The 25,833-nt window shown below is 42.6% G+C and overlaps 1 protein-coding gene across 1 annotated transcript in view; it reads right to left on the bottom strand.

Annotated features, from left to right (window-relative positions):
• FERMT1 (FERM domain containing kindlin 1) overlaps positions 1-15,611 on the bottom strand; it is a 31,500-nt gene extending 15,889 nt beyond the window's left edge. The window contains exons 1-8 of the mRNA XM_004751536.3: positions 15,458-15,611; positions 13,393-13,626; positions 10,193-10,339; positions 8,958-9,171; positions 7,897-7,999; positions 2,709-2,816; positions 2,161-2,292; positions 524-573 (exon numbers count right to left, since the gene is read on the bottom strand). Of these exons, the coding sequence (XP_004751593.1) occupies positions 524-573; positions 2,161-2,292; positions 2,709-2,816; positions 7,897-7,999; positions 8,958-9,171; positions 10,193-10,339; positions 13,393-13,626; positions 15,458-15,611 (1,142 nt within the window). The remainder of the gene's footprint in view (positions 1-523; positions 574-2,160; positions 2,293-2,708; positions 2,817-7,896; positions 8,000-8,957; positions 9,172-10,192; positions 10,340-13,392; positions 13,627-15,457) is intronic.
• Positions 15,612-25,833: the final 10,222 nt, after the last annotated feature.

Here is a 25,833-nt window from a genome sequence, read left to right as displayed (position 1 = left end):
TCAGAAACACTGTCATAGGCAAAGGTTGATAAACCAAGGAGACTACTTCTGTATAAGCCCAGGACCAAAGTTCTAGAGACAACTGACTTTTCAACCACGAAAGAACCTTCGAATGATGCCCAGTCCTGAGCCTTGCGGATGACCAGTCTAGCATAGGCGTTCACTAGTCGCAGACACAGGCCATGTTTACACCATTTATTGAGCACATACTATGAGCAGGGACCATGCTCAATGCTTCATATATGTTATCTTCTTCAACCTCCCCAATAAACCCAAGAAGAGGTATGTCCCCATTTTATAGATCAGGAGACTGAGGCTCAGACACATGACAATGCCCGAGGGGACCCAGCTAGTACAGGTTGTCGAGCTAGGATTCAGCCCATTGTCTGTCTGATGCCAAAGCTCGAGCTCCACCTTTGAACCAGGAACTTGCTTAGTGCGGCAGGTTCAATTTAAATTCCTGCACAGTTGACCTGTGAGGCTTTGTTAGGAGAAATCCCTTTCCCCGTTAAGGGTGACTTACCTAAATAATTTGAGATGATCTGCAAGTTTAGGGATATCAGTAATGTCCTCCTAAGGAAAAACAGATAACATTTCATAAGTGGTTAATTAGGTGGCGTTGATCCTCTATATCTGCACCATCTAATACTGTAGCCACTCACCACATGGGGTGATGAAAATGTGAATTAATCAAAATTAAACTAATGAGAAACTCAGTTCCTCAGTCACATGAGCCACATTTCTAGTAGTGACCCCAGCAGATGGGGAGTGGGCAAGAGAGGGGGGTGGGAAGGGGCACAACATGGGTTTCTGGGTGGCTGACAAAGTTCTAATTCTTGATCTGGATGGTGACTTGGATGACAATACAAGTTTGTTAAGTCGTACATTTCCTCCCCCACTTTCTGTATGGGTCATGGGTCATAAAAATGAAAAGAGATTAAAAAACCTGACCAAACACTACCATTCAAGGTAAAAATATGAGTTAGAAATTGCTACTTTTAGCAAAATATTTTGCAAGTTTTACCTCAGAAAGGGTAAATCTAGTTACATCTAGTTCACTGATTAACTTCTCAAAAGGAACCTGGTTCAGAGTTCATTCTGCGGTGTAGGCCGGTGCCTACTTTCTAAATGAAAAGCCTATTGTTTAGCATCACGTGAAAATATTCAGAGTGGGAGGAGGGAATTTTTCATTTATTCTGAGAAGGATCACGGTCTACCTATTCAGTGAAGGAAGCTGACAAAAGAGAAGTCAAAACAATGAGTCCTGTGTCTCCTATAAACCTGAGACAGGGCTCTGAATCTCCACAGAATCTTGGCATTTAGTTTGTGTGAAGTATTTGCTTTTGCATAATACCAACTTCCCATTTTAAGGAAATCAATTACAGGGAAACATGCATTAAATCCACAAGAATATAGTGACTCATTTTTATCTCTTACTATTTATATCCAATGACAATAGATCCACCTCTGATTCAGTGTGCATTAAACCAATAATTACTCCCATGACTGAGGTACTTAGTTAAACAAAAGGGTGGAACTCAACAGGTGAATCAAACAGGAGAGATATTCCGATTATAAAGCCACCATTCTGCCACGTTTCATGGATAAGGAGATGATAAAATACTTGTATTACTTTATGTCTCACTGGAAGGTTTTTGTCTATTTCCTGAAGTCAAAAGGGTTTAGGAGCTTTTTCGAGTGTCCCAGAATAAACGCCCTCACTGTGTCAACCTTGCCCAGTTGCAGTGCATGGCTAGGTCAGTAGATAATAGGCTTTGTATCTGTGAAGCATCTTCTCCATTCTCACAGCTAGCTGTACAACAGACTGGGTGGTTCTCTCCACATCTGAGGGGAGGGACTGCCTCAGTAAAGAAAAGTCCTTGGCGGTGGCAGTCTTTGCCTCCTACTCCCCAGCTTCTCCCTAAGAAATACATATAAAAGTACTGCCCTTAACAGCACCGAACATATCTCATAGTCCCTTCCGGAACTGACCTGAGAAAAGCCAGTCAGGTCTTGCTAGCTTTAAGCTGGTGAAAAGTATGTTTTCTTTTTTCAAAATCAGACACAAGATTCTCTTATTTCTCATAAAAAAGAGCTCATTTAGATGTGTCAGCCCATGAGAACGCAGCCACGGTTCTGAGTTACCAGAAAAGTTCATACCAAAGCGTTGTCTGCTTTTCCACCTTCTAGGGTCACTTCCAAATTAGAGAGTGCAGCTTCTACTTCGTCGACCTCAGACTCATTTGCAAAATCCTGTGTGTCAGCTGACAGCGAGAGTTTGCTAATGTGATACTAGGATATAAACAGAGGTTTCAGCAACGTTATAAACACACATGCATCCCTCAGCACTTTCCTCTTTTTGAAGACAATCTCTTCTGAACGTCTCCTAGAAGGAGGTCTCCCTCCTCTGAAGGGAAAATGACATTTTCATCTGAATTATTTTGAGAAGGATGCTTAGTCATGTTCAAACTTGGTTCTTCTCCAGCACTGGTTGAGCTTGTAGTAGGGATGAGATAAAAATTACGAGACTAACGCCTTATAGAAGATGGGCGCATGTGTGGGTTATGAGGAATATTTTAAATTGAAATGGGTTCCCCTCACTTTCAGTTCTTTCTTGAAAGAAAAGAAACAGTATGAGGAAAAGGAAACTTTAAGAAAACAAATTTGCTTTGTTTTCTTGCAGAGAGAAGGTACTGAAGGTCCCATACTTGCAGTGCTGCAAAGATCAACATTTCTTCTTCCGTGCAGTCAATTTCTTCCAAGAGGATGGCCCACCTGGCTTGTTCATAGAGTTGGTTGATTCGAACAGCATCGTACTAAGGGAAGAAACAGGTAGGTGTGTATGTGTTGGGGAGGGGACATATTTATATTCCTCAGTACGAAAACACTGGAAACATGGAGGCCATTCCTTGTTAACGCAGAAAACTTGTGCTCAGGTAAGTGAAAGAAATACTTCTCTTTCCACTGCCCCAGCTCCTTTTACTTCTGAACTTAGAAACTGCTTTGTCAAAATATTTTCTAGAGCTTCTTCAAGGGGCCAAATTGACCCATCTCTGATTGCATTATTTCTCCCTCTCTTTTATCACACTTCCACTGATAGGAAAAATCACTGTCACCACCTACCTACAGGACTCTCTTCAACTAACAAAACTGCAACTCTGTACCCATTAAACCATAACTCCTACTCTGCCCCCACCCCCCGCCACGGTATACAGTTTACTGTTTCCTTAAAGAAAAAAGGTGAGGAAAATATGGAGGAGGAATAGAAAGATAGAGTGCCTAAACAGATTTATCACAGGGTGATTAACACTAGTTTATTTTTCCTTTTGCATTAACCTTGTACACACTAGGAAAAAAGATGATAGGGGATCTAAAAATCCACAGCGAGCCCAAACCAGCAAAGAGCATTGCTATCAGGTCAGCCGGAAATGGAACCCACCGTAGAGGCACAGTCCTTCCTGGCAGTGCTGAAGCTGCCGGCAGGGCAAGACAAACACGAGCCCACACGTGTAGCCCTTGGGAAGCTGGAGGACTGAGAACATTAAGAAAGTCTGTCTTTGCTTTGTGAACTTTGTGGGACACCCCTCAGGAGCTGGGCCCAGGACTTGCCCCAAACAAACCAAAACAGAACACACGTGAGAATATTCACAACAGCGTTGCTTATAACAGCTCTGAACCAGAAAGGTTCCAGGGGGGTCCCTCGACTGGTGAAAGGCTAAACATGTGGGCCTCGTGAACAAGGGGACACCACTTGGCAGTAAGAAGGAATGTGCTATGGATACAAGTGAAAACACAGAGGGGGCTCAGATCCACAGGCACAAGACTCATACATACTGTATGAGTCCATCCATAGGAAACGTCCAGAAAAGGCAAACCTGGAGACAGAAGGTGGACCAAGTGGTGGGCTGGGGCTAGGAGCCAGGACTGACCATAGATGGGATATGAGAAAACTTTTTTTGGGTGATGCCAAGTGTTTTACAACTGGACTGTGGTGACGGTTGCACAACCATATGAATGCACTACAATCATTATAATAGAATTTTATGGCATGTAAATGACACGGCAATCAAGATAAAAACAACTGAAAAAGCACATACCATGCACACCAAAAATGAGGCAACCCCTGCCCCTCTCCCTAACAAAAAGACCCTTGCTTCATGAACAGTTTATAGGCAAAATCCAAATAGTATGTGCGGCTACTAAAATTTGAATTGGACTGTCTGTCTGTCTCGGTCTGTCCCCCAGTCAGTCACAGTGTCTTCAATCCTAATGCTGTAGGAGTTTTGGTGAGAGTAAGTCAAATCACCCGATCAGGTTTTTCTCTCAAATGCAGTCAGTAAAGACTTACAAAAATGAATCAGAGCTTCCACACCCGAACAAACCTAATTCCCCTACCCACCCCCCCCACAAAACCAAATAAAACAATATGGTGGAAGAACATTGGCCAAACAGAAGTTGGCCCACATTTGCAGACTGGCAGTAGGAGAACAGGCTCTAGTACAAGATGTTATGATGGACAGGATGAGCCCTGGCTCCCACTGAGGAACACTGGATTGCTCTTTGACAGCCAGCAGAGCTCCGGATTTCCTTCTCTGGAGTCTTGTTCATGTTCCCCCTGAGGCTCTAGAACATCGAAAGTTCCCAGGTTTTGGTGGGTCATTTATTAACAGGCACCCTAACAGATCTTTCTCTCTCTGAGAACTCTGTCAGTGGTTTCCCTGATGCAAGAGACAAATTTTCTTCCCTTGGTGGGGATTGGCTGTTCTTACCCTTCCTTGGCTCTTGATTTCCTTTGTCTTCTGGTTTAGTGAAAACAGAAATCCTAGACTGGGAAGCACATGGTTTCTGCCACCTCCATTGCCTGAATCCCTGTTTCTTCTCATCCAGACAATTCAGTTAACGCCTCACTCCATCTACCAGCCACCAATACAAACAAGTACCAAGACCTGTTTCCCAGAGATTCACTCCCTCAAGAAAGGCTCATTATAGAGATCTCCTCACAAAGGGTTCCCAGTTAGCTGGGAGGAACTTTCAGTGCCCTCTAGGACTCTTATTAAAACTGATGTGCACCTTTTCTCTACTGAACATTAAAAAAAATACTATGAATTACTAGAGTTGTAACAGTTTTTTTCTTCACAACTGAAATGGGGCAAATGAATAGATAATGAAGGAATTTGGTTTGCATGAATTCTAAAGGGACAAAAGAACGGACAACAAAAAGTCTCTTTCTCTTCCTTGTTCCCTACAAATGATAGTTTCTCTATGGACTGTTTTGTACCTTGTTCTTTTTCATTCTATAATATGCCTTGAATGGGTTCCACATCAAAAGAAAGCTGATTCATTCTTCTTAGCAACAACACTATATGGATATATCATAATATACTTAACCACTTCCCTATTGATGGATGGTTAGGTAGTTTCCAATTTTCTTCCTCAAGCCTTATTTCTGGTCAGTTTTTGGTTTAGATCCAACTTAATGCCCCTGGACCTAGCTTGTGTCTGGAGTGCCTCACTTCCACTGAATCATGGCAAATGAGCAAATTTTGGTAATAACTGTTCTCGTATACAGACATATCAAAGGACATATTTGAGTATAACTGTGGCATATATACAGTGCAGTGGATTTGCTGGGTCAAAGCTATGTAGAATTGTAATTCTGATAGATATTGCCAAATTACCTTCCATAAGGATCAGATTAATTTATACTTTGGACTACAAGCAGGGTATGAGAGCCATTTCCCCCAAACTCTTGCTAAGACGGTATATGAAACTTTTTGATCTTTGCTAGTATAAGGCTAAAAGTCAGTCTAGTTCCTTTTCTATGAACTACATGTTCACATCCTTTGCTCATTAGCTTACTGGGTGGTTGCTGTTCTTCTTCTTCTTCTTCTTCTTTTTTTTTTTTTTTAAAGATTTTATTTATTTATTTGACAGAGAAAGAGAGAGAGAGAGAGAGAGAGAGATCACCAGTAGGTAGAGAGAGAGAGAGAGAGAAGCAAGTTCCCTGTTCTTCTTTTTTTAAATTGATTTTCAGGAGCTCTTTATTAGGGAAATTAGCCTTTTGTTTGTCGCATGTGTTGCAAAGACTGATTTTTTCACTGTGTATATAGTTTTTTGTCATGCATAAAATTTTAATTTATGAAAATGTATCAATCTTTTATGGATTCTGGATTTTGTATTTTTAAAGTATATTATTTTTGAAATTTTGTATATCCTAGTATTTTTGTGTATCTGAGATTTTAATCAGTACTTGTAACCCTAGTGCAACTGCCTGCCTACATCTCTCCTCTGAAAGCTGGAGAGGAGAAGCTCCTTCATTCTACTATACAGTCTTGTTCTCTTCTGTGGGGTGTCCTGTCTGTTTTACCTGGTTTCATGGGTGCTATCTTTGCTCTTCTTGCTTTGATTGTAGATTCTATAAAAACATGAACTGCATCTTAAGTTTCTGTATTCCTCTATCTACTCAGTATCTAGTAGAAAGTTGGAACTAAACGTGGTTATATTTATAACATTTCATACTTTAGAAGAGGGGAGAAGGGAACTCTGAAGTGGTTTTTCCTGTGCCCCAAAGCCATATCCCCAAAGCCCGAGTCTTCTGGCCATGTTTGGGTTGACAGCTTCTATTTGTCTGTTAGATTCAAACAGGTTTCCTTCATGAGCCATGTGGAGAGAACTCCTTAGCAATTAAGCAAATCTGATCATTCAAAGCACCCTTAAAAAAAATCAAAACCAAAAAACCCCCTCTATTTTGGAAGAAGCTGTAGAGTAGTTTCTCCTGAAGGTTTTATCAAAGAGCCAAAATTTGCTTGTTTGCCATGATTCAGTGGAAGTTAGGCGCTCCAGACACAAGCGAGGTCCAGGGGCATTAAGTTGGATCTAAACCAAGGATTGACTTATTTTGAAGAAGATGCCAGTTAAGGAAGCACTAGGACCCAAGTTGCACCTTTGAAGACCAGACTTAACATCAGGATCCAGGAGAAGACAGTGCCATGAGAAGCAGAATCACTATTGTGGGTGAGAAGGGCCTGCCAGTGAATGGAAGAAAGCAACAAGCACCAACCTGGGATAAAATCACCCTGTGCACTTGGAGGGCCCGTTTATATTCTTGACATGTGATAGGTTAAGTGCTGACTTACAACTCCACAAACAGGCCAAGCAGGCCAAGGAAGGGGCAGAAATTCAGAGGATTTATTTCACCCCTCAGTTGTCCTAGTAAACGTCGGGAGGCAGATGGACACTTAATGGGAGTCGCTGACCAGCTGGGGTCTTTATTCATACAGATGATCTCTCTTTCTCATCACCAAAGTCTTATCTGGCCCTGCAGTGGGGAGTGTGGTGTGCACCATCATGGGGTCCTGGCTTGTTCATGAGAACCGGCTCTTAACCTTGCTCAGATGCTCCTTCCTTCCTAGAAGGAGAGTCCAGCTCTGTGAGCCACTCTCCTCTTGTTCCTCCGTTCGTGGGGATGGAGAGGGGCAGCGCACACCACACTGGGAGGGAAGGCCCCGAGAGGCTTCCATTAACTCAGGGGCAGCTGGTCACATCATTGCTTTTATGTAAAAAGACTAGAGAGTTTAGCAGAGCTAAACAGAAGATTATACAAATTAACCCTAATTTGGAGAACTAAATGACTGGATCTTCCACTTCTAGGCCTTCACATTGAAAAAGGGAGAGGGAGAAGAGGCACCTGGGTGGCTTAGTTGACCAAGCGTCTGCCTTGGGCTCAGGTCATGATCCTGGGGTTCTGGGATCGAGTCCCACGTCTGGCTCCCAGCTTGATGGGGAGTCTGCTTCTCCCTCTGCCTCTACCCTCGTGCCCCCTGCTCATTCTCTCTCTCTCTCTCAAATAAATAAATAAAATCTTTAAAAAAATGAAGAAGATAAACAGTATCTTACTTTGGGATTCAAGTCAAAGAAAGTGTAGTATTTAAATCGTAACAGCAGCTGCTCATCCTCCTGGATGCCTTGCTCCATAAGGGAACGTGAGGAGTCCAGCCAACTGGAAAAGAGTGGGATGAGTTAGGATGAGTTTAATAGTCAATCAATTTTACACACACCTATTATAGCATTACCTAATATGTTTCTATACATATTTACATTTATATACATGCATTTCCATTTATATACACATAGATGTAGATATACACATACGTGTGTATGTATTTCCCTGAACAATGTCTGAGTAAGTAATATAACCAAAAATCTGTAAGGGAGAGGACTTGATAATATCTTATATCTACATTTTATTTTATAGCTTTTAATAACTTTCCAAGTGTTTTTTTGTATGCATATTTTGTTTACACTGATACTTTAAAGTAACCCAGTGAAGAAGCCAAGGCAGTTTCTATTTTCTCAGTGTTATGGGTGGGAAAATGGAGTCTTAGTGACATTAAGTGCTATGTTCAAGGTCATGTGCTTTGTTGTGGAGCCAGAATGAAAATCTCTACTTGCTGACTTCCCGCACTGCTTCTCCTCTGTCTGGTCTGACTCAACGCTGGGTCTATCTTATTGGCTAGAACTTTCTATAACAATGTAAATATTCTGTATTGCCCTGACAGACTGCCCACTAGTCACATGTGGCTAATGAAGATTTAAGTGTAGCTAGTGCCACACTTTAATTTTAATAAAATTCAAAGTGAAATGTAAGTATCCACCTGTGGCTAGTGACTCCTGTCTGGATGGCACAGTTCTAGAGCTGAAAAATAAATACTGGGTCATGGTAAGGGGTGGAGAGGTGGAGAATAAAAGTGAGCAACAGAATGAGATGGGGATGAATGCCATCCAGTCCCATGGAGTGAAGATGGCCTGAATGTCTGTTCTATCAGGTCTTGGGAGGCAATAAGGATGGCTGAGATGCAATCTCCGGTGTCGTGGGGGAGTGAGGCCCAGTGGGGGAGAGGGACTCTCATAACAGACGAACGTGGTGACCGAGAAACGAAATGGAGCCATGTCCTTACCCTGCGTTAAGCCTGGCTTTGTCAACCAGAGACCGAGGCTGGTACATATCTGCCAGTGCTTCTGGTGACTGGGGGGGTTGGCTGAATGCCAGGACGCTGCAGTTTTGTTCTGTCAAAGGGCTGTCGCTGAACCAAGTCATGGTGGAGGATGCGGGCGTTCCACTGATGGGGTCGTACGTGGGAGTCATGGTTTTACTGTATAAGCCAGGACTTACTGCAAGGCAAAGGGAAGCATGCACTGTGATACGAGATTCAGGAGGAAGGGTCTTTAGAAAAATAGGTGCTGACATTGCTTATACCCAAATGGATTTTGAATTTAAATGTTTGTACCACTTTAGCTCCTGAAAAGGCAGAGAACTCATAGTCCATAAAAACGCCTAAAACCAACCCAGGCAAATGTTGGGGACTCTCTCTTTGTCAGTTCAAAATCTTATTTCAGCAGTGAGTTTTGGCATCATCAGAGAACAGAAGGTCCCCCAAAAGTGCATGTACAGACTTTATTTTTGGGCAAATCCTTTAGGCAAATAATAGTACCTGCCAATTTTAAGAATCCAGCTAGTTGATGGTTTATAAATCATATGGTCTGTGTAAGGAAAACGCAAAGAATGTTTTTATTCTTTGCATTGGGATATACTATGCAAGAAGACCTTTATTGCAAGCAAGATAGAGATTGATTTATGACTATGTAAAAAGACAAGGATAGTGTCTTTCCAGAATTTTTACCTGCCCACTTGTTAAACGCCCAATGCAAAATTTAAACTGAATTCAGGAAAGAGTCACATGAAGATAGAATCAGGGAAAGTATTATTTGAGTGATCCAACTAATCTATTTTCCCCCAGATTCACACACAGCCAATTCCCCTAAAGTTTTGCATTCATCAACAACTTAATATACACAGTGAAGCCAATAATGTATACAGTGGGTAGAGCACGTCTTCATCTCAGGGTCGTGAGTTCAAGCTCCACGCTGGGTGTAGAGCTCACTTCAAAAAGTAACGAGCCATAAAACAAACCTGATTAAAAATATTCTGTGAGTTCTAAGATTAATTGCATATCCTTTCTTCATCACAGGAATCCTGAAATTTTAGTCTTTCTTTCTTTCTTTGGGGGCAAGGGAGGGGAGGGATGGGCAGACGAGGGAAAGAGGAGCAGAGGGAGGGAAATGTCTTGGGATTTAAGAAATCTTTGTATTTAAGAATGAAACACAACAATAAAACAGCTGACACGAATCATACCCGGTGGACCTGAAGTCGTTGGAGAACCCTCCAGGTTCAAAATATCTTCAATTATGGGCTCCCTGTTACTTTTGTCTTTTTTTTTCTTCTTTTTAAAATAGTCACCAGATGGCTTTAACAAGGAAAGTTCTTCTGATCTTCTGATATCTAACAAACAAATAAATATAAAGAAAAATGAAAAACTATCAAAAAGGAAAAAGAGGGGGTGCCTGGCTGGCTCAGTTGGAGGGGAAGGTGACTCCTGACCTCAGAACTGTGAGTTCAAGCCCCACAATGGGCATCGAGATTACTAAAAAGAAATAAAATAAAACTTAAAAAAAAAAAAAAAAGTAAAATGAAATTCCTTCTAAGACTCAGAGTCATGCTGGGCATCTGAAATCATTTCTCAGGAAATTCCTGAGAAGTCAATGGAACTAAATTACACCTCTTTGGAAGAAACAGAAGGGGACCAGAGACTCCTAAAACAGGTGCAGGCACGTGTGTGTGGGGGAGGGGAATGTCCAAGAGGAGGGAGATTTAGTCTAATAAAAGTCCTAGTTGTTTTTTAGTATATTATGAAAATATTTCAAAGATAAAGGGAATAGTATAATAGGCCTCTTGTGTTTTTATCAGCCAGCTTCAACCATCATCAGCACTTGGCAGTTCTCGCATTATCTGTTCACTACCAATTTTTCCCTCCTTCTCTTTTGTCTCTTTTTTCAGTGTTTTCTTCTAAAATAACAACCAAGAACTCCCCTTTTTCTTTACAGAACATAGATCCTGAAAGCCCTTCTCTTACACTGTGCCCGATCACTAATTTCATCCCTATGGCAGGAAGCCCGGGTGCCCTGCGCATCTCTTCGCCGCCCTCACCACTTCTGCGCGCTCTGACGCAACTTCCGGTGGGTGCTAGGACAAGTGTGTCTGCGCCACGGAGGTGCCATAGTCTACATATGAGTGCAGAGGCCGCACGAGTTCAGGGAATTAACATTCCCCGAGGGCAGCCCTCAATGACTGACTAGGGGTGGTATATTAACCCTCCCGGTCCCTCACCCCTTGGCAGGCCAGCTCGAGGCATGTTACATTGTCTCCCAGGAGCCCCCAACTGCCCCAAATGCGACTGGGTTGGTGACACTCTCTTATGGATGGCATTCTCTTTCCAGTCTTATGTCCTCACCCCCAACCAGTGTCTTCTGGAATCATCTTCCTCCCTCTCACCCAAATAATTGTTTGTCCTTGAATTCTTGTCTCAGGGTCTGCTTCTGGAGCACTCAAACCAAGAGGATTCCCAGTTTTCTCCATTAGTCAAATATATTTATAATTGCCATTGCCAATCAGAACACCTGATGACCATTAACCACACTGAGCTGCTTTGTGATTCCAAGTAAAAGCCAGGGAATGTGCAGGTTAGAATCTGAAAGCAGCTTTCCTGGAGGCGGATGCACCCACTCCACAGGTCCTGCCATTTTTCAGTTCAAACACTGCTTCGTGCTGAGGCTGAGGCTAGCAGTTCAGCTTCATCCTCTTCCCCTGTAACCAAGGATGCTTGATTGTCAGGTTGCAACCCACACATGTGCCCATTCCAAATGCATAATTTATAGATAAGACCAGGAGATGAATCAGAATTTCCAGTAGGAGCATTAGAAACAAAACAACCAAACCAAACCAAACCTGCATCTCTAAGGCCAAGATTTGCATCTTGCCTTTTCTTTGTGAGAACACCCATCATGTTGCTAAATATTATTTAGCTTCAGTTGAATGGATACAAAAGACAATAATCAGAAATGCCAGGTTGAGCCCTTTAGAACGACTATGAAGATATATTCTGGAAAAGAGAAGAATGTCTGACTTCTTCTCTTTTCCAGATCTATATATGTGGCAACCTCAAGTTTTTGGCCCCAGCCACGATGTGTCTTTCTCATCTACTGTGGACTGGGCTTTATCATTTCCTTTGTTTTCCAATCCTCATTGGAATATTGCTGGAAACAACATGCCCTGGTGCTCGCCATTTTCCCACCATGTACCAGAGGCACTGCTGTGAAATGGAAGGCTCTGAAATGGAAGGTTCCATTCACTTGTTCACTTAATAGTTAATGAGCAGCAAACGTGTGCCCGGTGTTGTGCTAGGTGTTAGGAACTCGGGCATGCTCAAGTAATGGTTTCTGTCTTCACCCTATTTAATACCATAGTAGTCCCAACTGCCCAACATTGGAACTCCCAATCCTGCATACACTGTTAGAACTTTTCTTTTTTTCTCTACCAAATATCTCCTTTTAACATCTTATTTTTAAATTACTTTTACATTCATTCTTTCTTGTCTCTTCATCTTAGCATATCAGCTCAAGAAGGGAAGGGGTTTGGTACTGTTTTTATTGTTCACCAATCCCTAGCACTCACCACAATGCCTGCCTAATCAGGATATATTTGTTGAAGGAATGAATGAATGAGCAGTTTATAGTTTAATGGGGAAGAGAGATCACTCACTCATATATCATAAATACTGTATTCAAATGCCAAATCTTAGCCTTAGAACCAAAGAATGCACCTATACACTTTAAAAAAATATTAAACAAGAAAACAAGAAAAATATTAAACAAGAAAATATTAAACAAGGATGTAGGGTTCACTTCCATTATAGAAGTTCCCCAAATACATGGTTTGTGCGGTGTTGTCCCTAAAGACTGTTAAAACTGTAAGGATTAGTTTTCAATCCATAATGAAGTATAACTTCTGGCTTTAAATAAATTACACAGATAATTTTTGTGGATGGAGTATTTGCTGTAGTGAAGTGTTAGTAAAGCAATTAAGACACTGAAACACCATTATCTCAAAAACAATAAAGATACATCAGCTCTATGGTGATGATGATTGAATGGAACTTCCTGGTTTGCCTTAAAAATAATGATGATATTAGCACAGCTTAAAATAATTAATTTTTTTGGGGGGGGGATAATCTTAATGGGTTTGTTTCTTCTGTTTACAGATCTCTTTTGAAATAGTGTTAAGCTTTGTGGAAATGAATCTGATTTACTCCAATAATGTTCCATTTGGTTTAACTCTACTTGCACGGCGAAAGTCCCCAGAAAAAACTTGAAAAGTATGCTTCCTAGTAAAGGAAGTGTTCTGTAAAGCCAACCGCTTGTAGGCAGTAAGCACACATAATTTCTCTGTCCTCCTTCACCAACAGTCCAAAGGGCACAGGGCCCCTCTAGGGTACTCACTCAGGATTTTGCAGATATCACTGACAGCTTTAAAAACCACAGCGGAGAAACTGACTCGCAACCTCACTGTCTTTGCGTTTGGCAGGCGGAGGCGAAGCATTTTGTGCTGAGGGGTGAAGAGAAGCTTTGCGTCTGCCTGGACCCCACATTTGTCCAGAGTCCAGTGTGTTTTCAGAAGCCAGCAATGTTTCTGTTCCCACCAGAGGGCAAAGTCTGACCAGTCTTGGGCTACGTCTGCAAAAATGGAAAATACCATGAAGTGAAATGAGAGAGAACTCTAGAGTCTTCATTGTATGTGAGAGCTGAAACCTACAAATGGTCTTCAGCTCCCCATCTCCTTTTACAACCCGAGGCTCAAACAAGCCTTGGACAGTCTTCAAAGTCTCTAAGGTGGGGCAGGTAGAAAACAGAGACTGAACCTTATCCTGATTACATGTGAACACAGTGAAAGAACGGAAACATACACATTTTGTTCTTGATAAAAAAGCTGGAGTTCTTTTCCCTAAAGTCCTTTAGGGGCATGGTCCTTTTTGGGAAAGCCAGGAGTTTTCGACTTCAACCAAGATTATTTCCCTACTAGAAATGAATCCTTACATCACTGCTCTGCAGAGGAACATCAATATCTCCCAAAATCTGCACAGAAGGACTATAAAGCCAACATTCCCCGCCCCCATAATGTCAGCTCTCTTAGCACTGCCACCAGATTCCCAGTTTCTGAAGTGTCTACACTGAGATCAACTGAGTATTTTCTCTCTCTCAAAGTCAGCATCAGTGTGGACTCTTTCCCCTCCTTCAATGCTGACATCAAAGTTGAATCTTCTTCCTTTGTCAATGTTGGAGCCAACAGTCCATCCTTTATTTGTTTTTTAAAACATGTTTCTCTTTCTCTTATTCTCTCACTTTGTTAGAAAACTTTTCTTTCAATGCTGTTGGTAGAAGTATAAATTCTGTAACTATTTTAGAAAGTCCTGTTGTGCAGTAATTCCTCTCTGAGCTATACCCCAATGAAAATGCCTCTATCTACTCACCAAAGACCCCGAAAATGGAAACAACCCAAATGCCCACCAATAGGTAAATGGATAAATTGTGGCCTAATCACATGATGCAATATCACACAACAATGAGAGTAAATGAACCAAACTATATGCAACAATATGGGTAAATCTCACAGATATAACGTTAAGTGAAAGAAAGCAGATGCATTAAAGTATGTTCTATGTAAGTGCACCTATATACAGTTTTAAAACAAGTAAAATTATTCCCATGGTGTTAGAAGTCAGGATAGTGGTTTCCCTTCGTGGGGCAGTGACTTGGGGAGGGGGGTGTCTGATGTGATACTTGGGTGGGGGAAGTCAGTAATATTCTATTTCTTGATCTGCACGGATGCTACATGACTGAAATTTCATTGAGCAGTACACTGAATGATAAGTGCACTTTTCTCTGTACGTATTATACTTAAATGAAGACTTATTTAAAAAAAAAATCTCCAGCTCATTAGTGTAAATGAAAAGTCAGCATCTGGACAATTTTGGATAGAAGGTAAAAACAAATAAGAGAAAAGAAAAACACTGTTAAGTTTTAGGTCGATCATGTTGATTCCTGATGTGAAGACTGTCACTTAAGACTTCTCTTCCTCTATTTAAACAGGGAGAGTAGCAAATGGTGGATATGTATTAGAAGACACATTAGCACTGAGATGACTTTCTCCCTGAGCAATCAAACTTTAACAAACAGAATCAACACAGTCATCTAAAGTCATGCTACCTAAAGTCACCTGAGATGCCACCAGTGGGATGAGCCTGTGGGGACATGGTTTCATACCCACTGGGGAGCTTTAGTTTGCCACCAGACTCAACTTTTTATGAGGGTGGCCGAAGGGTTCCGTTTATGGCTTTTGCAGGATCCTCTATTCCTCTTCTTCCTGTGGGAAGGAGCTTGTTCTCTGATTGGTAAGATAAATAAGTAGAAAAACTTTGACAATCAGACAACCTAGATCAGCCATTGACTGTTGATGCAAGAGAAAGGGTTTCAAATACAGGGAAACCATAAAGAAACAATAACTTACTGATCTGTTCTACTAACTTGAGCATCAACCCCCCAACATGCAGGTCTCCAGACACTCTCAGTGTGACCTCTTTGGGCTTCTCCTCGTTTGGATGGTCAACTCTGACGATGAGCTCCCAAGAAGCAGACGCAAAGTCGCTGGATGAGAGCATCATGGCAAATGCAGGCGTCTGCCACAGAAAAAGGAGGACACGGATCAGAATGTGAGAAGGATGCTGGAGCTTGTTAGTAGATTCTGCAGGGCAAAACTTTTTCTCATGTTAGCCTCTTCTTCAGAAACTCAGCAGGGTGTCCAGTGCTCCATATTTGATTCAACATCTTTTTTAGTTTAATTTTATTTATTTATTTGACACAGAGAGAGAGGGGTCACAAGCAGTCAGAGCAGCAGACAGAGAGAGAGGGGGAAGGAGGCTCCCTGTTGAGCAGGGAGGTGATTGTGGGACTCGATTCCAAGACCCTGAGACCATGACCCTGAGACCACGACCTGAGCCAAAGGCAGAGGCCTAACCCACTGAGCCACCCAGGCACCCCTTATTCAACATCTTAACTTTAAAGACAAAATGGTCTCAAGTCTCTAAATTTATGTAACTTTGTCTTTCCGCAGGGACTTGACTATTTATTTTCTGTGCCTGCCCAATGCATCAATCTTCACTTGCTGTCTCCATTGACTTCTCTTGACTTTCTCTGAACTATTTTGAATAGTTCTCTGACTTATTGTGGCAATAGGCAATAAATCATGGGAATCCTTCATATCTTAAAAAAAAATCAACTTCATTGAAGTGTAATTTGCATATGACAAAATGCATAGACTTTTTTTTTTTTTTTAAAGCATGTTCCATGCCCAACATGGAGCCAAACATAGGGCTTGAACTCACAACCCTCAGATCAAGACCTGAGCTGGGATCAAGAGTCAGATGCTCAACCAATTGAGCCACCCAGGCACCCCTGCTCAGATTCTTTTGTGAGTATAGTTGATATACAATGTTACATTAGTTTCAGGTGTACAGTATAATGATTCAACAACTCCATATGTTATGCTGTGTTCATCACAAAAATGCACAGATTTTAAATGTATAATTTGATTGCAGTTTGATGCAAATTATGCCTTAATAAGGTTTATTTTAGAAAAGGATGCCATTAAAATCCTCCTCTATCTACATTATTATATTCCTCCTATAAATATATATATATATATATATATATTAAAGATTCTATTTATTTATTTGGCAGAGAGAGAGAGAGAGATCACAAGTAGGCAGAGAGGCAGGTAGAGAGAGAGAGGGAAGCAGGCTCCCCACTGAGTAGACACAGGGCAAGACCTCAGGACCCTGAGATCGTGACCTGAGCCAAAGGCAGAAGCTTAACCCACTGAGCCACCCAGGCACTCCTCCTCCGATAAATACTGATGACATCTTCTGCTATGAAAATTCAAAAAATGGAAATATAGGTAAATAGTTTCTATTTCAGTAGTTTTACCTTAAATGCATATAAAGATAAAGGTCATTAATAATTATTGTCATGTATTTGACTTACTTGAGCTACCAATTTATGATATATAAAAGTTAATAAATTAAGTGCATCAATTAAAATTGTGGACATAGCTCCGGCAAAATATTTAAAACAGGAGTGAGAGACATACAAAGCCCACTCTTCAAAATACAGATGGGGTGAGAACTTCAAAATCAGAGTTTTCCTCTTAGTGGAGGAACAAGAATAAAATAAGCTACACAGAATCAAGACTGAAATGTGTCGGGGGTAATAGGAACACTGGAATCTGAAATTGGCAGAATTAAAATGAGGGCTCTTACTTCTAAACAGAAAACAAATGATACTACCACTCCTGACTATTTTAATATTTAAAAAAATCAGTCATTTAAACGGTAACACATCTTTTTCACTTCACTACGTAAAGACATCTTATGAGATGCCCATGTTTTCATAAGGCCTATTTTTGAGAAACATCAGTGCACTCAAACTCCTAAAAAGGGACTTCTCCAAGGGAAAGTGCATGAGTCCCCTGGGGTCTTCCTCACCCCAGATTCTGTTCAGCAAATATGCGGTGCACCTAAATTTTTTATTTATAAGAATTTATAAGAAGCACCAGGTACTACTGGTCTGTGGCTCACAGTTTTGAGTCCAAACAGCCACATGAAAAATTAGCTTCAGGACTCCGTTCTGCCCTTCAATCTACCCAAATCAATATTAAGCCAGGGACTGTGGTGACACCTGAGGAACATTATTTGTTTTTTTTTAAAGATTTTTATTTATTTATTTGACACAGAGAGATCACAAGTAGGCAGAGAGATAGGCAGAGAGAGAGGGGGAGGCAGGCTCCCTGCTGAGCAGAGAGCCCGATGTGGGGCTTGATCCCAGAACCCTGAGATCATGACCTGAGCCAAAGGCAGAAGCTTAACCCACTGAGCCACCCAGGCACCCCAGGCACATTATGTTTAATATTAATTTCACCCCCAGTGGTATACCAGTGTTGTTTGCATTTGAAACCATTCACATTTGAAAGCATAAGAGGGGGCCACCTGGGTGGCTCAGTCCATTAAGCCTCTCTGCCTTTGGCTCAGGTCATAATCCCAGGACCCTGGGATAAGTCCCACACCACGATCCTTGCTCAGCAGGGGGCCTGCTTCTCCCCTGCCTGCCTGCTTCTCCCCTGCCTGCCTGTTTCTCCCCTGCCTGCCGTTCACCCTGCTTACGCTTGCTCTGTGTCTCTCTCACTCACTCTGTGTCAAATAAATAAGTAAAATCTTTATGGAAAAAAAAAAAGAAAGAAAGAAACCATAAGAGAATCTCAAAATACACAAAAAATACACTGCAAATCTGAATGGGTTTAGGACAGATTTTATTTGTCCAAGTCGCATTCGAGAGTTCAGAAGTAACTCCTTGTGTGTTTGTATGACCAAAAGGGATGTAATGCTTGTACCTCCCCATGCACAGATCTCCTGCATGGCCAAGTGAAGGCTACATAATGACTGTATTGGGCCTAACCACTTGCATCACTGTCATCATCAGGCTCAAGTATCACTGTGTGATATACTCTGTTTGAACCACTATTTTGTGTTATCTCTTTCATCGGCTCAGCAGTCCCCTTGGAAAGGAGGAAACTCAGGCTCAGAGAGGTTAGGCAACTTGTGGGAAGCCACACAGCAAATTAGATGGCGGCACCCAGACAGAAATCCAAGTCTTTCCAACTCTAAACTCTTAGCCTCTACCCTGGGGCAGGTCCTTCATAAAATTGAAACACCAGTATGAAATAAAACTCTTAAAACCACGTTAGTTAAACTCTCAGGAGGCTTCACTAAGCATTTCTACTAATATCCTTCCCAGTGAGGAAGCAATAAAGATAACTCCATTACGTGGCATTGAACTATTTGACTTTAAGACCCTCACAATTTCTAAACTGCTACGGTTCAATGTGTAGTTATTTTAAACATTTGTACTTTAAAGTGACTCTTTACTGCTTGTTTCTGCAGTATTCCACATTGGTCTCTTCCTAACTTGGGCAATCAAAACCCTTCTCCAACAAAAACAACAACAAAAAAGAAAACCCACTTCTCACGCAGGTAATAATATACGGTGATTCCCTTACAGCGAAATTCAGGCTTAAATTGGACGATCTGGTTTCCCCGCATTCCTCTCCTATCTTTCTGCACCTTCAGTTTTGAGTGAACTTCTCATTCGCAACAAGCTGCTACTTGTTGAGGGGAGCAGCAAACTCCAACTGGGAAAACAAATCGAAGGAGCCCAGAACAGAAAGCCAAGAGTGCCAGTTGACCTGCCTTCCCTGGGTGAAGCCCTGCAGTCCACCTCCTCCTGTCCTCCTTGTCTGCAGAAAATGCAACGAAGGACAGCCAGCCAGGCAGACAGAAAGATGAGGGATATAATAGCCCCTATGCTTCTCCTGGAAGATCAGAGAGTGTGCCTGTCCAAAGGCCACTCCACCTGTCGGTTGCCAGTCCTGCAGGGTCCTGGGGGCCAGAGCGGGTGAGGTGGGTGGACAGAAACCTGCCCCTTTACCCATAGGGCGGCCCCCGCGGCTAAACGGAGAGTTTACGTTGCCGGGCCAGATACACAACGCCAGACAAAGTGGCCACACCGACGGTATTTTTAATTCCGCAGCTATTTACGTGCAAGGGGGGCTGAAGAAAGGAAAGCAAGGGGTCTCCAGCCAGGGCGGCGCCTGTCTCAGCCTCCCCGCGCCCCGAACCCCAGCCCCAGCCCTCCGCACCCACCTGCTTTCCGGGCGCGGGTAGCGCGCAGTTTTGCGGACGCGCACGTGGACGCCTGCGCCCCCGGAGTCCAGGCGGAGGCGCCCCAGGCCGGGCGGGCGGGCGCGCGAAGTGGAGGGCGGGGGTGGGCGCTCGCGGCGGCCGCTCGAGGTTAAGGCTGGGCCCGCGGGGAAGCCGCCTGGGACCTCCCGCCGACGCTCGGCGCCCGCCCCCCGCAGCACGCTGGGCGCGGGGTGCGCGGTCTTTGCCCTGCGCAGACCCCGGAGGCCCGGCCGAGGCCGGGCGCGCGGCGGGGCAGGTGAGGGCACGCCCAGCCCCGGGCCTGCTGGGTCTCGCTCGCGGGGAGGGGAAGCGCTCGGCGGCAGAGTCGGGACGGCTGAGGGTGCCCGCAGGGCTGCGGCGCGGCGGGAGGGCGGGGAGAACCGGGGCGGATGCCCGTAGCCTGCGCCCCTCGAGCGAACTCTCCCCCGGCCCCTCGCAGGCCGCCTCCTGTTTTGGGGTTCCCGAGACCCTGCGGGGCCTAGCCCAGGTGGCTGAGGTCCGGCTCCGTGCCCTGCCCTCCAGGTATACCCATCACTCCCACCCCCGTGTGCGTCCGGGTCCGGAGACTCCCTTCTCCCCTTTAAAGAGCCTGGGGGACCTGCGAGCGCGGGGTGGAAGAAAGGAGAGCTGCTCATCTCTGAGTAAGAGGGTGATGTAAACCCCCGACAAGGGCGAGGCGCCCGAAATACGTAGAATGTGAGACCGGCCCAAAATATGTACAATGTGAGACCAGGGCAACTCAAGGACACACCCCAGTCCGGAACTGGGCGGCCTGCCTCAGATTCACCGTCTGGTCTCGCGGGTCACCTTCCTGTCGGATTTCCTCCCAAAGAAGGCTGGACCACCCTGGAAGGGTGGGTGACTCTGGCCAATGTACACAACCTGTCCAAGCCTCTTTGGTTCATATTACACACCTCTGTGGAGTGTTTACTACATGCCAGGCATCGGGCTGAGTTCTATGGATTCAGTGGTTTAATGAGACAGTCAGGGCCTTGATAATCTTCCTCATCTGTGAAATGGGTAGAGGTGGAATGTCCACCATCAACCAGTGTGAGATTTCATTTAGTCCATGGCAGAACTTCCTGCAATATAATATAGACTTTAGCGATTTACACCAAGTACATAAGGCGTGTGATAATTTAAAATGCTATCAAATTTAGAAATGGAATCCTTGTATTTCTTGCACATTACCATAGTCAGCCATTATAATGGTTTTAAAATATTTTACATTTAATTTTAAAAAAGGTTAGTTGAGTTTGATTTCAGGGTTGTAATTTCGAGCCTCTGTTTGGGTGTACAAGTTACTTAAAAGAAAATAATAACATCCTTAAAAAGATCAGTTGAGGGGCTCCTGGATGGTTCAATGGGTTAAGCATCTGTCTTCAGGGCAGGTCATGATGCCAGGGTCTGGGATGGAGAACCTCATCGGACTCCCTCCCCAGCAGGGAGTCTGTTTCTCCCTCTACCCTTCCCACCTGCTCATGAGACTGCTTTCTCTCCCTCTCTCTGTCTCTCTCAACTAAATAAAATCTTTTAAAAAGTTTTTAAAATAAAAGGATAAGTTGAATAATTGTTAGCAAATGTGGGATTTTAAAATTAAACCAAAATAATTAAAACACAAAACTGAATTTCCTGATTTGGTAAATTTTGTCACCTATGGGAAGGGTGTCAACTATCATCTGGTCCCACTTCCCTATGGGCCCAATACCAACAGCACAATTATGTTATCTTAGTTAGAAAGTGTCTAAAGCCTTGCTTTGTGGAGACTGTTCGTGGCTGCTTAGAACACAGACATTCTTTAAGATCTCCTGTGTGAACTTGAAGTACTAACGGCTTTATTTATACCAAATTGGTGTCTCATATTAGTTGAAAATATCTGGAGTTTACTGAAGAATTTAACTGGCATTAAGCTTTACGCTTGGTCTACGTTATTTTTTCAGCTTTTAACTAAAATACTATATATGCAAGAGCACAAATTATGATTATATAGCTGATGAGTTTTCACATACTGATTACACCTGTGTATGAGCATCCTCGTCAAGAAACAAAACTTACCAGTCCCCAGAAGTTCCCTAGTCCCCCTTTTTAGTTACTAGCACCCCCCACCAACATAAACATTGTCCTGACTTGTAACTCCTTACTTGGGTTTTGTTAATCTTTATACTGTATATACATGGTACCAGATGGTATGTACTATTTAATGTCTGGTTTCTTTTGTTCTATATTATGTTTTTGAGTTTCATCCAATTGTGTGTCCTAAGCTTGCTTTTTTTTTTTTTTTTACTATCTGGTTATTATCATTCTTGTGCATGTGTGTGTGTGTAGAGAGAGAGAGAGAGTGTGAGAGTAGTAGGTAGGGGAGGGGCAGAGGGAGAGAGAATCCCAAGCAGACTCCATGGTCAGCACAGAGCCCAACATGGAGCTTGATCCCACAACCCTTAGATCATAAACCAAGTGAAAAGCAAGAATCTGACCCTTAACCAACTGAGCCACCCTGGAACCCCTGGTCATCATCATTCTCGATTCTCGAGACACAGGTTTAACACATCCCTAAGGTCCTGGGTCAGAAATGAATTAATACAGAATACACATATATGTATGAACAAGATATATATATATATATATATATATATATATATATATATATATATGAACAAGCAATACTCACCCTTTCTGTCTCTTAAAAAACAAGCAGAATCAACACTTTGAATCAGTTATTTAATTAATTTACACATCCTGATCAAGTAATGAATTAGTTTAATAAATCATTCAGTCATTGTGTTCCTTTGGGCTAGATGCTGTGACATGTGCTGAAAATACTCAGATTATCGAGGCACAGAAACTTTATCTTCAGATCACAGTTATGATGCCAGGGAATTCAGAAGAGGGATATCTACTACAATCAACTTTGCAGAGTTGGGAGAAGTGTGAGAAAATATTTCGGAAAGGAGATGATTTTTGAGATGGATTTTGAAGCATTGGATAAAAGCTTGATAGTTGCCTATAATAACCTGTAGTCTCTAGAAAACTGTTTTAAGATTTTTAAAAAGATTTTATTTATTTGAGAGAGAGAATGTGAGTGAGCAAGTGAGAGAGAGTACAAGCCGGGGTGGGGCAGAGGGAGCTGATGTGGGCCCCAGTCCCAGGACCCTGGGATCATGACCTGAGCCGAAGGCAGTTGCTTAAACAACTGAGCCACCCAGGCACCCTGTTTTAAGATGTTTTTAAGTTAGCAAATAGTTCTTGTTAGCTTCATTGGCAAAATATGGAGGATAAAGAGGAGGTCTCCTGACCTCAAAATGTTACGTGTTCACGGTACAAATAAATATTGAAACAATAACTGTTATCAGACACCCGTATGCTGAAAAACTGACGTTGGGATTAGTGTCCTCCAGTTGTAAGTTAGTCACGTCTACTTTATCATATGGGATATGAGTGGATTGGACTGGGTAAGAGCTGTGACCCTGTTCTTATTCACTGAGCAGGAAGGGGAAGTAAACAAGTAGAGGACCTCTGAAGGTCCTAGTTGTCTTGTTAAATACTAGCAACTTCCCTCCTCCAGCACCTTTCCACTTCCACTAAATGAGCCCTCAGAGCTTTAAAAAATTATATATAATTGAGAGAGAATGAGAAAAAGCTGCTGGGAGGAGAAAAGGGGCGGGGTTTCTCTGGATTGATGGTTTTATTTGACCAGACAGGATGTTGTCCAACATAAACTTCTTAATTAAATATTATCAACGGGCTAAATGTCCAGCCACTAAGAAATGACAATGGGTCCTTAAAATGTGTTTTTATTTTCACCCAGTCCTTGGGACTCAGGAGCTACGTTCATGTTTGTGGCGAACATCTTCCGTTCAGCGCAAAGAATCCAAATGTGCCTCCTTTCCAGCTGGATGGATAATGAGCACTTTCTATGCCCAGGCAAGTTCTGTAATTTTCTCTTTGCGAGGGTGGAGAGGGTGTGTCCTGATGTATCTCCAGGCACTAGATGGAGAAAGAAAAGTAAGCAGGCCTTGCTGGAGGCCACAATAGATCCGACTATCAAGGATGAGAGGAGCAAGGAAGATGGTCAATGTCTCCCTTGTTCTGTCCCTTCTTCTCCCTTCTTTCACTTTTCTTCCTTTACATCCATCTCAATCAATGGGTACAAAAGAGTATACACTGATAATCAAATCTTCCTCCTCTTTGATAATAAAGTTCTCTTGCCCAGAGAAAATGGTTACCTATTTCTTCTAGAACCTTCTAGAGATAGTCTATGCATGTAGATTATTTTTGCTTTTTATACAAGTGACTGTATTCTATATATACGGTTCTGTGTTCTTGTTTTTCTCATTTTAAAATAGCTTGGTGAGTATCGTGGGCATCGTGACTACCGACCATCCTTGGAAAGTCCTCTTTATGTTTGTAGAAATCCTTATGTTAGCATCCCCATCTAGAAATTGGAACTCACATTCCCAACCTCCCCTGCAGCTGGGGCACAGGCCTATAACCTGGACTCTGTCCCTCAGATACAGTTAGACTTTAATTTGGAAGTGAGTGAGATGTGGAGACAGGATGCATTTGTGGTTTCCACCCAGTCATCGCAGCCCAGAATCATTGATAGATTTAAAAATTAGTGAATAAAAATATGATGAGAAACAGGATATTGGCAGTTTCAAGATATCTTCCTACAAAATGTCAATGACCTATAGAAAGATAGTAACACCAGCATGGAAAAAACTGGTAGCTATCCCCTTAACCAAGTGATCAAAATGAACATCTTTGGTGATGATGCTAATTGACCTCCCCCATCTCCTGATAGGATACACTGAGAAGGACACAGCATCATTTCCGTGGTATTCTTGTCCAAAATATATAACTTCAATTTAACCGTGAGAAATGATCCAGCCCAAATGGGAGGACAGTTGCTAATACTCTCCAGAAGTATCAGGCTCCTGAGAGTAGACAACTTGAAGAACTTTCTCAGATCAGAAGAGACTGAGGAGAGATGGGAACTGAATGCCACACAAGACCCTGGACTGAATGCTGGAGCAGAGAGAGAATATCAGACTTTTGGAAACGGACCAGTCTGAGTTTACCTACTTGTACTGCTGACTTTAAATAGATCAGAGGGCTTGGGCATATTTTAGTTTCTCTGAAACCTTCAGTTTCTGTAAAATTGGGCATAGTAATACCTACTTTGTTGGGTGCCATGAGATGAGAGAATGTGTGTAAAGCACTGAGCACAGAGCCTGAAACATGGCAAATGTTCAATAATTAATTTAGAGAAGTCAAAAAATAAGAAGGAGTGAGGGTGTTCTCAGGGAGGTAGGACTGTACTCACCTCTCCTCTTTTCTTGCTCACATGTAATGGATCAAAGAAGGGGAGGACCTGGCATTCAGGTGAACCTGTGTAGAGTGCACCACAGGGAAACTGAGAGATTACATCCAGGTTAGTAGCAAAGGGTCACAGTGAACTCTTTCCAAATCCCAGTGCAGTTGCAGGGTGCTCCAGAAATGTGGGAATGACTTCTATGTTACTTCCTGGCAATGGATGTTCAGTAAACACTGGTTATTTATATGGTAGCGGGCATGATTTTGAAAAAAATCTAGAATGCTGAGTGTGAGAATGGTCATCTTTATTTTTCCGAATCTAACTTAATCTGATTGATTTTTGGTTAAAGATGGTTGATAGGCTACTCCTATTTATTGTTTCTCCCTATTGAGTTCTCTGTTAAAATAATAGTCTCGGGGCACCTGGGTAGCTCAGTTGGTTAAGCAACTGCCTTCGGCTCAGGTCATGATCCTGGAGTCCCGGGATTGAGTCCCACATTGGGCTCCCTGCTTGGCGGGGAGTCTGCTTCTCCCTCGACATCTCCCTTCTCATGCTCTCCCTCTCTGTCATTCTCTCTCACTCTCTCTCTCAAATAAACAAATAAAATCTTAAAAGAAAAATCGGAATAAGAAGGTCTAAATCTACCATGACAAAGGTTAACAGGAGAAAGGTCATCAGTCAGTGAGAGATTTCAAAGATTTTCTATAGGATAGAAAATTGAAGAAGAAGCGTTTGGCAATGAAGAAGGGTAGTACAATCTATAGGCTAGGAGTTTATGAA

Source organism: Mustela putorius, unplaced genomic scaffold (assembly GCF_011764305.1).
Source record: "Mustela putorius furo isolate JIRA1106 unplaced genomic scaffold, ASM1176430v1.1 tig00000874_pilon_pilon_pilon, whole genome shotgun sequence".
Classification (NCBI taxonomy): domain Eukaryota; kingdom Metazoa; phylum Chordata; class Mammalia; order Carnivora; family Mustelidae; genus Mustela; species Mustela putorius.
Note: the sequence above shows the minus strand (reverse complement) of the source record. Positions and strands in the feature narration are given on the sequence as shown.